This window comes from Planococcus citri, chromosome 3 (genome assembly GCF_950023065.1).
Source record: "Planococcus citri chromosome 3, ihPlaCitr1.1, whole genome shotgun sequence".
NCBI lineage: Eukaryota > Metazoa > Arthropoda > Insecta > Hemiptera > Pseudococcidae > Planococcus > Planococcus citri.
Window position 1 is genome coordinate 82,080,785 of NC_088679.1, and position 12,849 is coordinate 82,093,633.

A 12,849-nucleotide genomic window follows, 5' to 3' on the forward strand; every position below is an offset into this window, starting at 1 on the left:
CCATGCCCATACATCCGTAGACATCGGACAAGACACACAGAAGAAGAGGAAGAAGTCTGTTAGCATACTGACTGAGATTGGATATGAGCACTGTGCCGCCGCACCGGTGCACAGAGCTGTGTAGATGGTAGCACTACAGAAACAGTGTTACGAGTACAGGGTCAAGGACAACATAATCGCTTCTTCGTCCATGTCCCTCCTACATCTTGCATCTTGTACTTATGTAGATGTACTGTGCTGAAGAAAAACGCTTTGCTGGCCCACTGCACTCACTATAGTTAGTACTTACGTCTACTTAGTACTTACTACATACCTACACAGTGCTCACTGCACAATGTATAGGTACTTGGATAATATGACGCTACGAGACACGAAGTAGGTAGAATGGTAAGGTAAGTGAGAAGATATAGGTACTACGAGTATGACTGAGGTACTCGTAATACAAATACATACATACATTGCTTCAGTATTCAGGTAGACCGGCTACTCGTAAAATGTAAACGTATTACGAGTACCTATAACGGTACCTACGTATATGTACATATCGTATATTGTAAGTATATATTATCTACTCGTACGTACCTGTAATTCGACTAAGGTTTTTCAATTCCGATCCAGCAAAGCCGGCTACATGCGCTCCTAAACTGAATCCGATCACATGTACGTTACGTACGGATAAATTTACATATTTCTCCAGTCCGGACAATAATATGGCCACTTGTTTTCCCACCAATCTCGTATTGGCTGCTGCTCTAACGTAATTTGGTATCGTCGCGCCGGCTTCCCAATCTACGCAGATTATGTTACATTCTTCCTGCGATCAGTAATACGATAGGTTACGTAGTACAATAGCCAAAAATATTACGAGTACCTATACAGTTATAACTTATACACATAGGTAGATTGCTATAATACGAGTAGGTATGTCGAATACTCACCACAGACATTAGGGCAGATCTCATCTCGTAGACCCAGACATTGGAGCACGAGCTGCCGAAACCGTGAATGATGACTTTGGTAGGTGCTGAGACATTGAAAGCTTTGCCAGCCCATTCCCATATCGAAGAGATATTTTGAGCGGATACGTCCAACAATGGCGTATCGCCTCGACTACGACGCGAATTATAAAGCAAATACCTAGTATTTACTTCTTCGGGAGAGTTTGGCAATAAATCGATATAACCGGCTTCTTGAAAACAACCTAATTCGTCGTAGCATACTTTTAATGGTTCTTTTTCTGCCGTTTCATCGTCTAGCTTTTTTTCTTTTTCGCTACTGTTCGATTTACTATCGTCTTGAGATCGTTTTTTACGTAATTTACCGTGATTTTGTTCTCTGCGAAAACAAGTAAAAGTGAAATGAAATCATCTGTCGTTTTGTTCGAACGATCTGTATAGTCTATGCCTATTGCCTATTCCTATTGGTAATAGCCTACAACCTGCCGCGTCAGATTGTAGGTCTACGTACTGCGATTACCTACGAGATCGAGAAGGTACCAAGAAGATGGCATTCCGACTCGTTCGTTTTCGTTTGTGTACTTTTAATGTTCTATTTGTACACCATTGAACAAGCATTTATGTAGGTATACTTAGGTACATTTATCGAAGACGACGAACAAGCTAAGCAGAAAAAAAATAGATAAACGCACGTATTTACGTGTTATTACTTGGCGTGGCGAATTCGCTGCCTTTCCTTCCAATCGGCTATCGAATACACTACGGCGCGAAATATCTCAGCGTCTCGTCGTTCATCGAACGCTTCTTCAGAAGCACTCGCCCACGGAGTACCACCGCCGCCGCCGACGACGCCTTTTTCGTCTATATCAGTCCTTGGTACATCAATTTCATTATTTATCCCATTATGATAGGTGAACACATTATTTGCAGACAGCCAACCGTTACGATCGTCATCTATAATTATGATATTAAACAGAAAAAAGAAACGCGTTTATAGTCGAATCCCTCTTTCCATTTTTTTCTCTATGTAAGTGTTGAAATTCAACAATAGGTAGGTACATATAAACATTAGACTGGATAGGTATCGTATCCTATGTTCCAAAAGTCTCCCTGGGAACTTCTGGGACACATTTTTCCCGCGGACAGGGTCCCATCAGTAGAGAGTAAGTGTCAGGAATCGATTGAGACCACTCGCAATTTTTTCGCTCGTGTTATAGCAACACTGTGAATTATTTTTCCCGCAAAAACGTGGTTTTCAGTAGAAATGTGAAATCTGAGCAACTAGTTGGTAGTAATTAAAAATTTATTGCAAACACAGGGAGTGATTGTGCCCGGCAACGAATTAATATTTGAAAATAGATAGAATAAGCTACATTTTGGTATAAAAAAAATTAATTTTGATTAATTTTTGAGGGAGCAAATTCAAAAGCAAAAACGTAAATAAGTTTTATTCGATAATTTTTTGATATTTTTGAGCTGTTTTGGGTGTTATTTTTTCAAGAAATCGAAAAAAGGACGATTTCAGTCCGTCAGGAATGTTTTTCTGCATATTATGTCCCCTCTGTCAAAGGAAATTGATGTCTCAATTTTGGTAAAATTTCATAAAAATGTCAAATTTTGAAATTTTAAGATTTTATTAGCAAAAGTGTGTTTTTTTGAAATTTTTTCTAATTTGCATCCAAAATACAAATTTCTTACTTGACTTTTTGCATACTGGAATGATATTATTGGTATTGTCCCACTCGTCCCAGCAATTTTTGCATATTTTAAGCACTGATGGAACATATGCTGTCCCAGGACAAATATTCAAAGTCCATGGCTGGGACATACATGATCTCACCTCAATATCTTGAGTGTGAGTTAAGGAAAAGTTGTTTAGAGTTGCTCAAGGAACGATTTAATGTGAAAAAATTGGAGGTGGGATGCAAAACCAATATTTGGCGCGAAAGGGTTAAAATTATTACACAGTAGGTATTCATTTTTATTTTTTTTTCATTTTTTTTTATCATTAGTCATTGCAACTATGAAGGGAGGTACCTATTTCAACTGGCAGAAAATTTTTTGAAACCAACTTAGAGCATGAAAAATATATCACCAGCCCAAATTTCAGGTGCTTAAGTGCATTTATCAATGTTTAAAAACCAAATTTGGGATAATAATGGGTGCGATTTTAGACAAAAAAAAAGGGCGTCAGTACATTTTATTTCGTTCCTTTTGATGATATTTGTTCAATTTTTCTTGGGAGGGTTGAGGAATTTTTTTAAAGACTTTTTGGTTCCCTGGACTGGAGCCCCACAAATTTAGAAAAAGTCAAGAAAGTAGAATTAAGCGATGTAAAAAATTTTTGAAAATTTTTCATTAAAAGAAGTCAATTTTAAAAAATCGGCGGGATCTTAAAAATAAGAGAGACTCTAAACATGTGTAATTCTTAGATTATGTAAGGGTAAGGGCACCCAAAACCGACCACTTTTTGTAAAACCGCCACCAATCGAAGACTATTTCACTTCAAAATGTGGTAAATAGCTTAAAATGTAGGTTGAACCTTCCCGTATATAACTCATATCAAAATTTTGGTGTAAATGAATAATCTTTTAATATGTTTTTTGAATTTTTTTCCAAAACAACTCAAAAACAATTTTTCAAAATTTGATATCCTAATCCCGACCATCTCCAAAAAGTTAGGTACCCTAATTTCTGACCACATTTGAAAGTGCAGCAACCAATAAAATACTATTTCACATAAAAATACAGTAAATGGCTTAAAAGATAAATTGAACCTTCCCCCAACTCATATTAAAATTTTGGGGTTATAGAATAATTCTTCATGGCTTTTTGGAGTTTTCTTCAGAGGCACTTCAAAAATGACTGTTTGAATTTGGTACCCTAATCCAGACCACCCTGAATTTACATGATCTTATGGGTGATCGGGATTAGGAGACCCATATTATTTTACACTTTTGTAACAATTTTCTGTACATACTTGTGATTGATTACAAAAACGGCAATACCATCAAAATCTCACTTTAATCACGATCACAAATCATATTTAACACCACAAAATTACACTGAAAGAAATAAACAGTAATAGTTACATTGAAACGATGCACTCAGTGCATTAAAACGCGGTAATTTTGGTATAGGAATGAAACGCATTAATCAGTACATATTTAGAGAAGTAACTATTACATAGAAGTGCGGTAACCATTCCATCGCTTTTATTCAACAATATTTAAAAAGTGGGGATTGGTACTATCAATTTCACGTTTCTCCGCACATCTAAATAATTCTCACTGAAACAAATTTTTCAAGAACCTATTTACCTACGAAAATTTTCCGACCTAACCGGGATTCGAACCTGGGACCTTTCGTTCCTAACTACCTACACTTAATGACATGGCCGCGAGTAGAATGTTTGATTCAGGCTTTCAAAATATTTATAGTTTTTTCACTGTTTGAAAAGAATGATTTCATTGCAGTACGGCGATGTACTCAGTACATCGTTTACTGTATTCAGTAAATCACTACATGGTTCTCAGTCATGTTTAAGGAATGTAATCATTGCTTACTATATGATGTACTTATTACCCACCAAATGATGTTTTGAATACCATGTCTGCAGGACTGAGTCCCCAAAGAAATGTAATGAGAACATAGGAATGAATTTTGAAAAGTGATGTAATAAATCCATCCTAGCGATGTACTCATTCCATCACTTGATGCATTCTCTGATTTAACCTATGTAATCATTACATCAAAATGAGGTAATTTGAAAATTACTGTACTGTGCAGTAACCATTGCATCAATTTCGGGACTGAATAAAGCGTTTCGAAAATCATTTCTTTCAGTGTAGTTGTAACAAGTTGAAAATTTTTGGTGATAAAAAATGATGAAAAACAATTTTTTGATCATGGAATTTCTTCAAATTCAATTTACTTCGCGAGTTTTGGCTTTACAGTGGCCGGGAATTTCTCAAATTAATTGTCTGTGATAGAGGAACACGTTTATATGAATTTTCAATGGGTATCGCTAATAACAGACGAGATATACATGGTGGTCGGGATTAGGTACTGGGTGGAATAGGGGTACTTTACCCTAACCTATAACGTAAAGGTACTGAACTTATCAAGTAGGTACCTATAGCTAAAGTAGGTGTAGGTACATAAGTTGTACGAAAACTTACCATGCGACGATGCCGAAGTTAAATCAAACGCTATAAATAAAATAATTGTAAAAAAGGCAGTCGATTGAATTTTCTCCCTCCACCAAGGTCTTTTTCGTTTTTTCTTTCTTATCATCTCGTCTGAGAATGGCCCTTTGGTATATTTTTGATTTAACTGACTGACGAGTAGCGAACTGGCAGTCTTCATTTTCACCTTCTACGATCCATCGGCGGATTATGTCGCCCTTTGGCGGGGTCGCGGCGCCGTGCAGTATTTCAATTTTATCGTACTCGTTTCTTTTTTTCTTTTTTTTTACACCGCAAGTACGCCGATCATCTTCCATGACGACGGAAACTTCATCTCCTTACGAGTAACCTGAAATCATAAGATGCAAACCGGTACCTGTAGCAATCGAAAAATATATATGTACCTACTCGTATTGCATCCTCGCATAATCTACAATATCCCAATAAGATTACCCGATATTTATAATCTCGTTTCTTTCGTATCAAGTACCATATACTTTCCATACTTTACCCTCGTCCCTTACCCATCCACCTATCTGTACTTATAAGTATACCTACCTACCTGTACCTATACTGGAATAGGGTATTTCAAAATGTCATAGGTAGTCGATGCGGACTGTTGCAAGAAACCCGACGAGAAAAAGAAAAAAGTTGTCAAACTGTTCTTCCATGACAAGTGGAAATTAAAACAGAGAAACAGATAAAATGTTCTTTTGTGTAAACAGCTGTTGCCCAACTCAACTTATGGTACAATAACGTGTTGTTTACATGAAATACTCGCCGGTCTTACACATCGTGTCTAATGATGGCTGCGTAAGTAGATGTGCCATCGCAAACACAAAATTGACAAATTATTGTCATTTTAACAAGGTAAACCGCCGCCAGTATCCTGAAGTACGAATAGGCATACGTATCATCGATTTTTTTTTTCTTTCTATTAGGTATTTACACTCGTATATGAAGAAGTACCTGAATAATAATTCATCGTCTTCTTGAACTTGCCAAGTTCAAGTTCCAATATTTTTCGAATAATTTATTCAAATTTTTTATTCGACAATGTTGCCGCAGAAATTTCATCAGTTGCAAATTTATTTCGTGTGTTACGATTTTAATTAGTGTTTAACCATTCTTCATGCGAGCTTTGTCAGCTCTTACTGAAATTCCATTGGTTTTTGACCATTTATTAGGTACATAATTTCAATGATTTGATATTTGTACCCGTTTTTGCAATTTTTTCAAATTTCTCATTGCTCTGTGGATTTTCAACATGAAAAAAATTTACCCAATAAACTAGAGTCTTTGGGCTTTCGAATGGTTCATTTGAAAAAAAAAAATTCCATCATTTTTTTCAACCCTTTAAAGCTAAAAATACAAAAGGTGGTCCATTTTTGTACCACTTAGGTACTCTAATTTAAATCGCCAACATCCCGTAATTATTCGTCAAAATATTTCATACCTGCCAAGACATCGTGGCTAAAACCATGCACATTGCACATTGCACATGCTGCAGCCAAAGCACGAGTCCTAAAGTTCGGTAGGTAGGTATTTTACCGTTGAAAATAATTATGTGCCAATTGGCTTTGCGGTTACCAACCACTTTACCATTTAAATCATTTAATAAAACCATTTGGCACACATAAATCATCTATGTACATAGGTAGAGGTACCTACGCGTATGTAGCCCATGTAGTGAGTAAATACAAGCACATGCATAAAAAATTCCTCGACAGTTTTTTCTACTCGCGTACCTACCTACGTATGTATTATTTCTACGTAGACCCGCTATATACACGCTTATTATAAAGATGAACGCATTATAAACGGCCGGTATGATGCGATGTGTCCAAAACAGACACGACACCTCAACAGGAAGGCCAACTAAGTAATCGTTGATCGAGAGTTGTTCCACGTCCATCATTAACCTCGGCAGTCATAACGTCGTGACTTATTTAACTTTGCCAACAGCCAAAGTCATTCAACCTATTAAACTTTTGAAAAAAAAATCACGCAATTACTTCCATACTCGTCGACGTCTATTTACTCATTTAACAATTCAAAATGATTCGAATTCTTCTATAGATGCTTTGATATAACCGGCAATAGAACGTGCTTTGTTGACGTTATTGTTCCGTCTACAGTCGATAATACCTACCATACTCGTAATTTATGTTGAGAAAAATTGTTCAAGAAAGCGCACCACGTTATGAACATACGATTAGGTAGGTATTATTCCTAGTAAAGTGGCAAGTGGCAGCATTCGTTAGACCAACGTAAATGGCAAATGTCAAATGCGTGAAATCGAAAAACAATTACGTATCTAGCCAGTTGGACTATAGAGGTACTTGTTCATTTATCGTTTGATCGATCGATGATTAGCAGCTCACATGGTTGGTCGTTAACCTCTTCCATAGCTTACGTAGCCGATACAATTATATGGCTGCACTCTGATTGTTAATATGTACATATTATGTATATATAAACGAGTACTTACTTAAACGTAGGACTAAACACACACAACTCATAGTCCAAGTCAATTTTACATTATAAGTAGGTACTCATATACCTGTACCCAGCGCCAAATCATCAATTTGGCAAGCATCGCGGTAAGTACAAATAGAAATTCTCGAACCTCGTGTCTTGTTACGTAAAACATACATTATCATCGACTATCGTCCAGGTTTCAGTATAGGTCATTCGATGAAAACGTATTGATTGGTGACTATGTTTCTCGAATAAAGGGCCAACAATCCAACGTGGTATACGTATGTCTATGTAGGTATGTACTCGTAGTTTAGGTACTTCCTGATTCGCGGTTTCTTTACTGTTCCTGTGAGACTGAGTATTTTATGGTCGTGAATTCAGATTTCAAATCGCCCTACTTCGATTTTCGTCAAATCTGGCTGTTTCATCTCGTTTAAAGGGCCATTTTTAACGTGAAAGAGAACATGAAATTTTTAAAATAAATCATTTAGCTACTAATAATACCTAAGTATCTATATACACTTTTTCAGTGTTTAATTGGAATTGAATTCGGCACCTTGAAAATACTCGTATAAATGAAAACCACATTTTCATCTATTGAATTCATACCCAATTGTGCAAGTATTGGTAAGTCTTCGATAAAATTTCAAAAATTGAGATGGAAATCGAAGTTCTGCTGGAAGCTGCAGATTTCAAAATGAGGTTCTCATATTTTTCTATTTTTCGCCAAATTGAGACAGTAAGTTCGTGTTTTATTGAATGTATCTATTTCCAGTGGCGAGGACTTTTTCTATTTTTTCAAAATGATTTTTCGCTGACTCGAAGCACTGTAAGAGTTTCCAGCGGCCATTTTATATAATGAAGTTTCAAAGATTTAGTTATCTACCACTCTTTCACAGAATATGTTTAATTTTTTTTTTAAATATCCCGTGAAAATCGCGGAACTCTTCCACTTAGACCAATACTGCAAAACGAATGTAACTTTTTTAACCCTAAAAGGCCTGAACCAAACTGGAAGTTTATCAGAAAAAATGCTTTAAATTTGTTGAATGGGACTTACATGAATATCACTTTAATTTGTAGTATGCCCCCCTGCCCCTCAAAATTATTTCGTAAATGAGGGGTAAATTTTTTCAAATTTTTGTAAATTATGAAAGAGCAAAATACCTAATTGGCCCAAATTTGAGGTAATCTTATATAATCGCATTCCACGCACCTAATTATTGAAAGCAAATCCTTGATGAGCCCCATCCAATTTTTGGTGGGGCATAAATATGAAAAAGTTGAGGTAAAATACGGGCCAAATCAGGGGCGTAGCAAGCGATGGGGTTGGGGGGGGGGTACGGTACCCCCCCCCGGTGGGTTTGAAAAATTAAAAAGTTGGCATTTTTGAATGAAAATTCAAAAATGATAACTTTTCAATTAATCATTAGTTGAAAAGTTGGCGTTTTTGATTCAGAGTTCGATATTACAATTAAGTTAATTTACCAACTGTTGAGGCATTCTTGATTTGCCAACTGAGAACTTCAGAACTCACAATTGTCAACTTTATTTTCTACTTATTATCTAGTTAAAAAGTTGACAATTTGCAATTGTTTTAAATTAAATTTGCCAACTACACACAATTAATTTCAAATGTAATGTACCTATATTGTAATAGGTAAATTTTTGATTTACCAACTGAGTACTTGAGAATTGGAAACTCAAAATTGCCAACTTTTCAAGGAAATTATTCATTTTGTTCGAAAATCGACAATTCTCATTTATTTTGTTTACTTAAAAAGTTGGAATTTTTTAATTGAGTATACTCGTAGAAGAGAACTAAAACCAACAGAATCAACGCCATAAATTTAAATTTAATTCGGTTATTTTTATTCTAAATTTGCCAACTGATGCGAGCATGATACAATACCTGAGGACTCATGTTGGCAAACTAACCAATAATGTTGCACCTACTTAGTTGACAAATTTGTACTTGACTCATTTTTTCATTTGCTTATTTATTTTTCCAAATAATACAATTATTGTGATAGCTTTTTATGCTATTTTAGTTTTTAAAATGTACATTTCCAAAAGCTTGAGCCCTCACTTCGCTGGGGCTAATTTGTTTTCCTTTTTCCCAGTTACATTTTCTAGAAAAATATTGCGAGAATTTGAAAAAATGCAAAGATCAGAACAATGATTTTCTATATCATCAAAAATGACGTTCATCGGTTTTTTGTGTTACAAATTGTTAAAAGCTTTTGCCCTCGCTTCGCTCGGGCCATTTACATTTCACTTTCCCAATTCTAAATTTCTACAAAAATATTAGGTAAGTAAGTCTTTGAAAAATGACGTTTTTTTGACTCTCAAGTTATAAAATTTTGCAAGCTTTTGCCCTCGCTTTGCTTGAGTCAATTCCATTTCGTTTTTTTTAAGCTCTTAAAATGAAATTACTCCCTAATTATACATAAAAGTTTGAATAAAATTGCCTTAGGTAATTTCCAATTTTTTAAAATTTCCAGTAATGTTAAATAAAAACATTGGGTCAAATACAAAAATTGGGAGTATTACCTCAAATCACAATTTAGCCCGAGCGAAAAAAGTACAAGCAAAGCTGTTTTATTTGAGCAAATTTTTAATCGATTTTGCAGTTGGCAATTTCAAGATTTCAAAGTTGGCATTTTTTAGAATTTACCCCCTTGTAAAATCACTTTGCTACGCCCCTGGGGCCAATGTCCTCCATTTTTAATTTTATGAATTTGTTAATACGCTTTCACAAAATATAATCACAAAGGGTAGGTATACGCAGTGGGGTACAGAGTGATTTTTTCAATTTTTGATTAACTGGTTTCGTAAAAGTCGCTGAAACATGAGATGTGAGTGGATACATCGAGTACTGCATATGAGAATACACTTCACTTGAGTAAAAAGATATGAAAATTATAAAATGTATACATAATGCATGCCTGAGCTTTTTCAGGACTTTTCACTTTCAGTTGCACTAATATCTAAAGCTCATCTGAATAAATTTTACACATCATTAGTAATTTGGATGAAGTGACATTTTTCCAATGATGCAGTTTACACGAATAAAAGATTGAACTCCCATAAAGGAATCATGATTAGTTACGAAAATCAATAGGTAACTATGTAAACAAGAATGCCTGAGCTTTCTTACAGAATTTTAGGCTGACAGCTACTCACACCTCTAAAGCACATCTATATAAATTTCACACATCATTTGTCATTTGGATAATGAAATTTTTGTACACTGATGCAGTTTACTCGACTAAAAGATTGGACACACATAAAGGAATCATGATTTGTTACGAAAATTAATAACCATATAGACAAGAATGCCTAAGCTTTTTCAGAACTTTGAGCTGCCAGCTTTATAGATTTCTGAAGCACTAACAAGTAAACTTCACACATGATTTGTAATTAATTTGGATAGAGTGTAATTTTGGTATATTATGATGACGCAGTTTACTCAAAAACAACTTTGGACATCATATAAGGGAATTAATGAATAATCACAAAAATTAATAACTATGTACACAAGAATGTCTGAGCTTTTTCAAAACTTTAAGCTGACAGCTACTCACACCTTTAAAGCACATCCGTATATATTTCACACATGACACATCATTCATAATTAATTTGGATAGTGAAAATTTTGTATGATGATGCAGTTTACTGGACTAAAAGATTGGACACACATAAAGGAATCATGATTAGTTAGGAAAATTAATAACCATATGTATAGATTATAATGCCTGAGCTTTTTCAGAATTTTAAGCTGTCAGCTACCCATACTTCTAAAGCACATCTACTTATATAAATTTCACATATCATTCGTAATCAATTTGGATAGTGAAATTTCTGCATGATTAATTGATGATGATGGGCCCAATCATGTAGTGGAGGAAATTGCATCTAGTGTACAAAAATTTCATTATCCAAATTAATTATGAATGATGTGTGAAATTTATATAGATGTGCTTTAGAGGTGTGAGTGGCTGTCAGCCTAAAATTTTGTGAAAGCTCAGGCATTCTTGTTTACATAGTTACCTATTGATTTTCGTAACTAATCATGATTCCTTTATGTGAGTTCAATCTTTTATTCGTGTAAACTGCATCATTGGAAAAATGTCACTTCATCCAAATTACTAATGATGTGTAAAATTTATTCAGATGAGCTTTAGATATTAGTGCAACTGAAAGTGAAAAGTCCTGAAAAAGCTCAGGCATGCTTATGTATACATTTTATAATTTTTGTATCTTTTTACTCAAGTGAAGTGTATTCTCATATGCAGTACTCGATGTATCCACTCACATCTCATGTTTCAGCGACTTTTACGAAACCAGTTAATCAAAAATTGTAAAAATCACTCTGTACCCCACTGCGTATACCCTTTGTGATTATATTTTGTGAAAGCATATCAACAAATTCATAAAATTAAAAATGGAGGACATTGGCCCGTATTTTACCTCAACTTTTTCATATTTATGCCCCACCAAAAATGGGATGGTGCTCATCAAGGACTTGCTTTCAATGATTAGGTGCGTGGAATGCGATTATATAAGATTACCTCAAATTTGGGCCAATAAGGTATTTTGCTCTTTCGTAATTTACAAAAATTTGAAAAAATTGACCCCTCATTTACGAAACAGTTTTGAGGGACAGGGGGGCATACTACACATTAAAGTGATATTCATGCAAGTCCCATTCAACAAATTGAAAGCATTTTTTCTGATCACTTCCAGTTTGGTTCAGGCCATCAAGGGTTAAAAAAAGCAGTAATAAAAATAAATCAAGTTTCAACTGTGGAGGCAACTTTTTTTTTTTTGTATTTAAGGATCATTTAAGTGAAGGGTCTAATCATCAGATCTGGTTTGATCCCATCATGATGCCTGCCATACTGGATCTGATCATATCATTAGTTGAACAGATCTGCATAACATTATGTAGGTATATTGGATCCTGGGAGCGTCCGGATCTGATCTGATCTGATCAACAGGTGTGGTCAGGTATTCCAGGTATTCGTAAGTTGTTCCTTATATTGCACAATAAATTCCCCCCTCCCCTCGTGGGGAATAGGGGACACTTTGAAAAAAAAAATCCGGTCAAATTCAATCGGGTCTCCTCTATTGGGTACGATCAGATCTGAACCGATCTAATCCGATCAAAAGTTCAAAACTTTGATCCAACCTGTAGATCTTGTCTGATCAGGTCAAATTGC

At 35.2% G+C, this 12,849-nt stretch overlaps 1 protein-coding gene across 3 annotated transcripts in view; it reads right to left on the reverse strand.

Moving 5' to 3' along the window:
• Positions 1 to 12,849, reverse strand: part of LOC135839840 (uncharacterized) — a 49,111-nt gene that overhangs the window by 9,788 nt on the left and 26,474 nt on the right. For all 3 annotated transcript variants that reach the window (XM_065356061.1, XM_065356060.1, XM_065356062.1), the window contains exons 2-5: positions 5,138 to 5,492; positions 1,667 to 1,910; positions 939 to 1,335; positions 583 to 814 (exon numbers count right to left, since the gene is read on the reverse strand). In XM_065356061.1, the coding sequence (XP_065212133.1) occupies positions 583 to 814; positions 939 to 1,335; positions 1,667 to 1,910; positions 5,138 to 5,324 (1,060 nt within the window). In that variant the 5' untranslated portion in view covers positions 5,325 to 5,492. The remainder of the gene's footprint in view (positions 1 to 582; positions 815 to 938; positions 1,336 to 1,666; positions 1,911 to 5,137; positions 5,493 to 12,849) is intronic.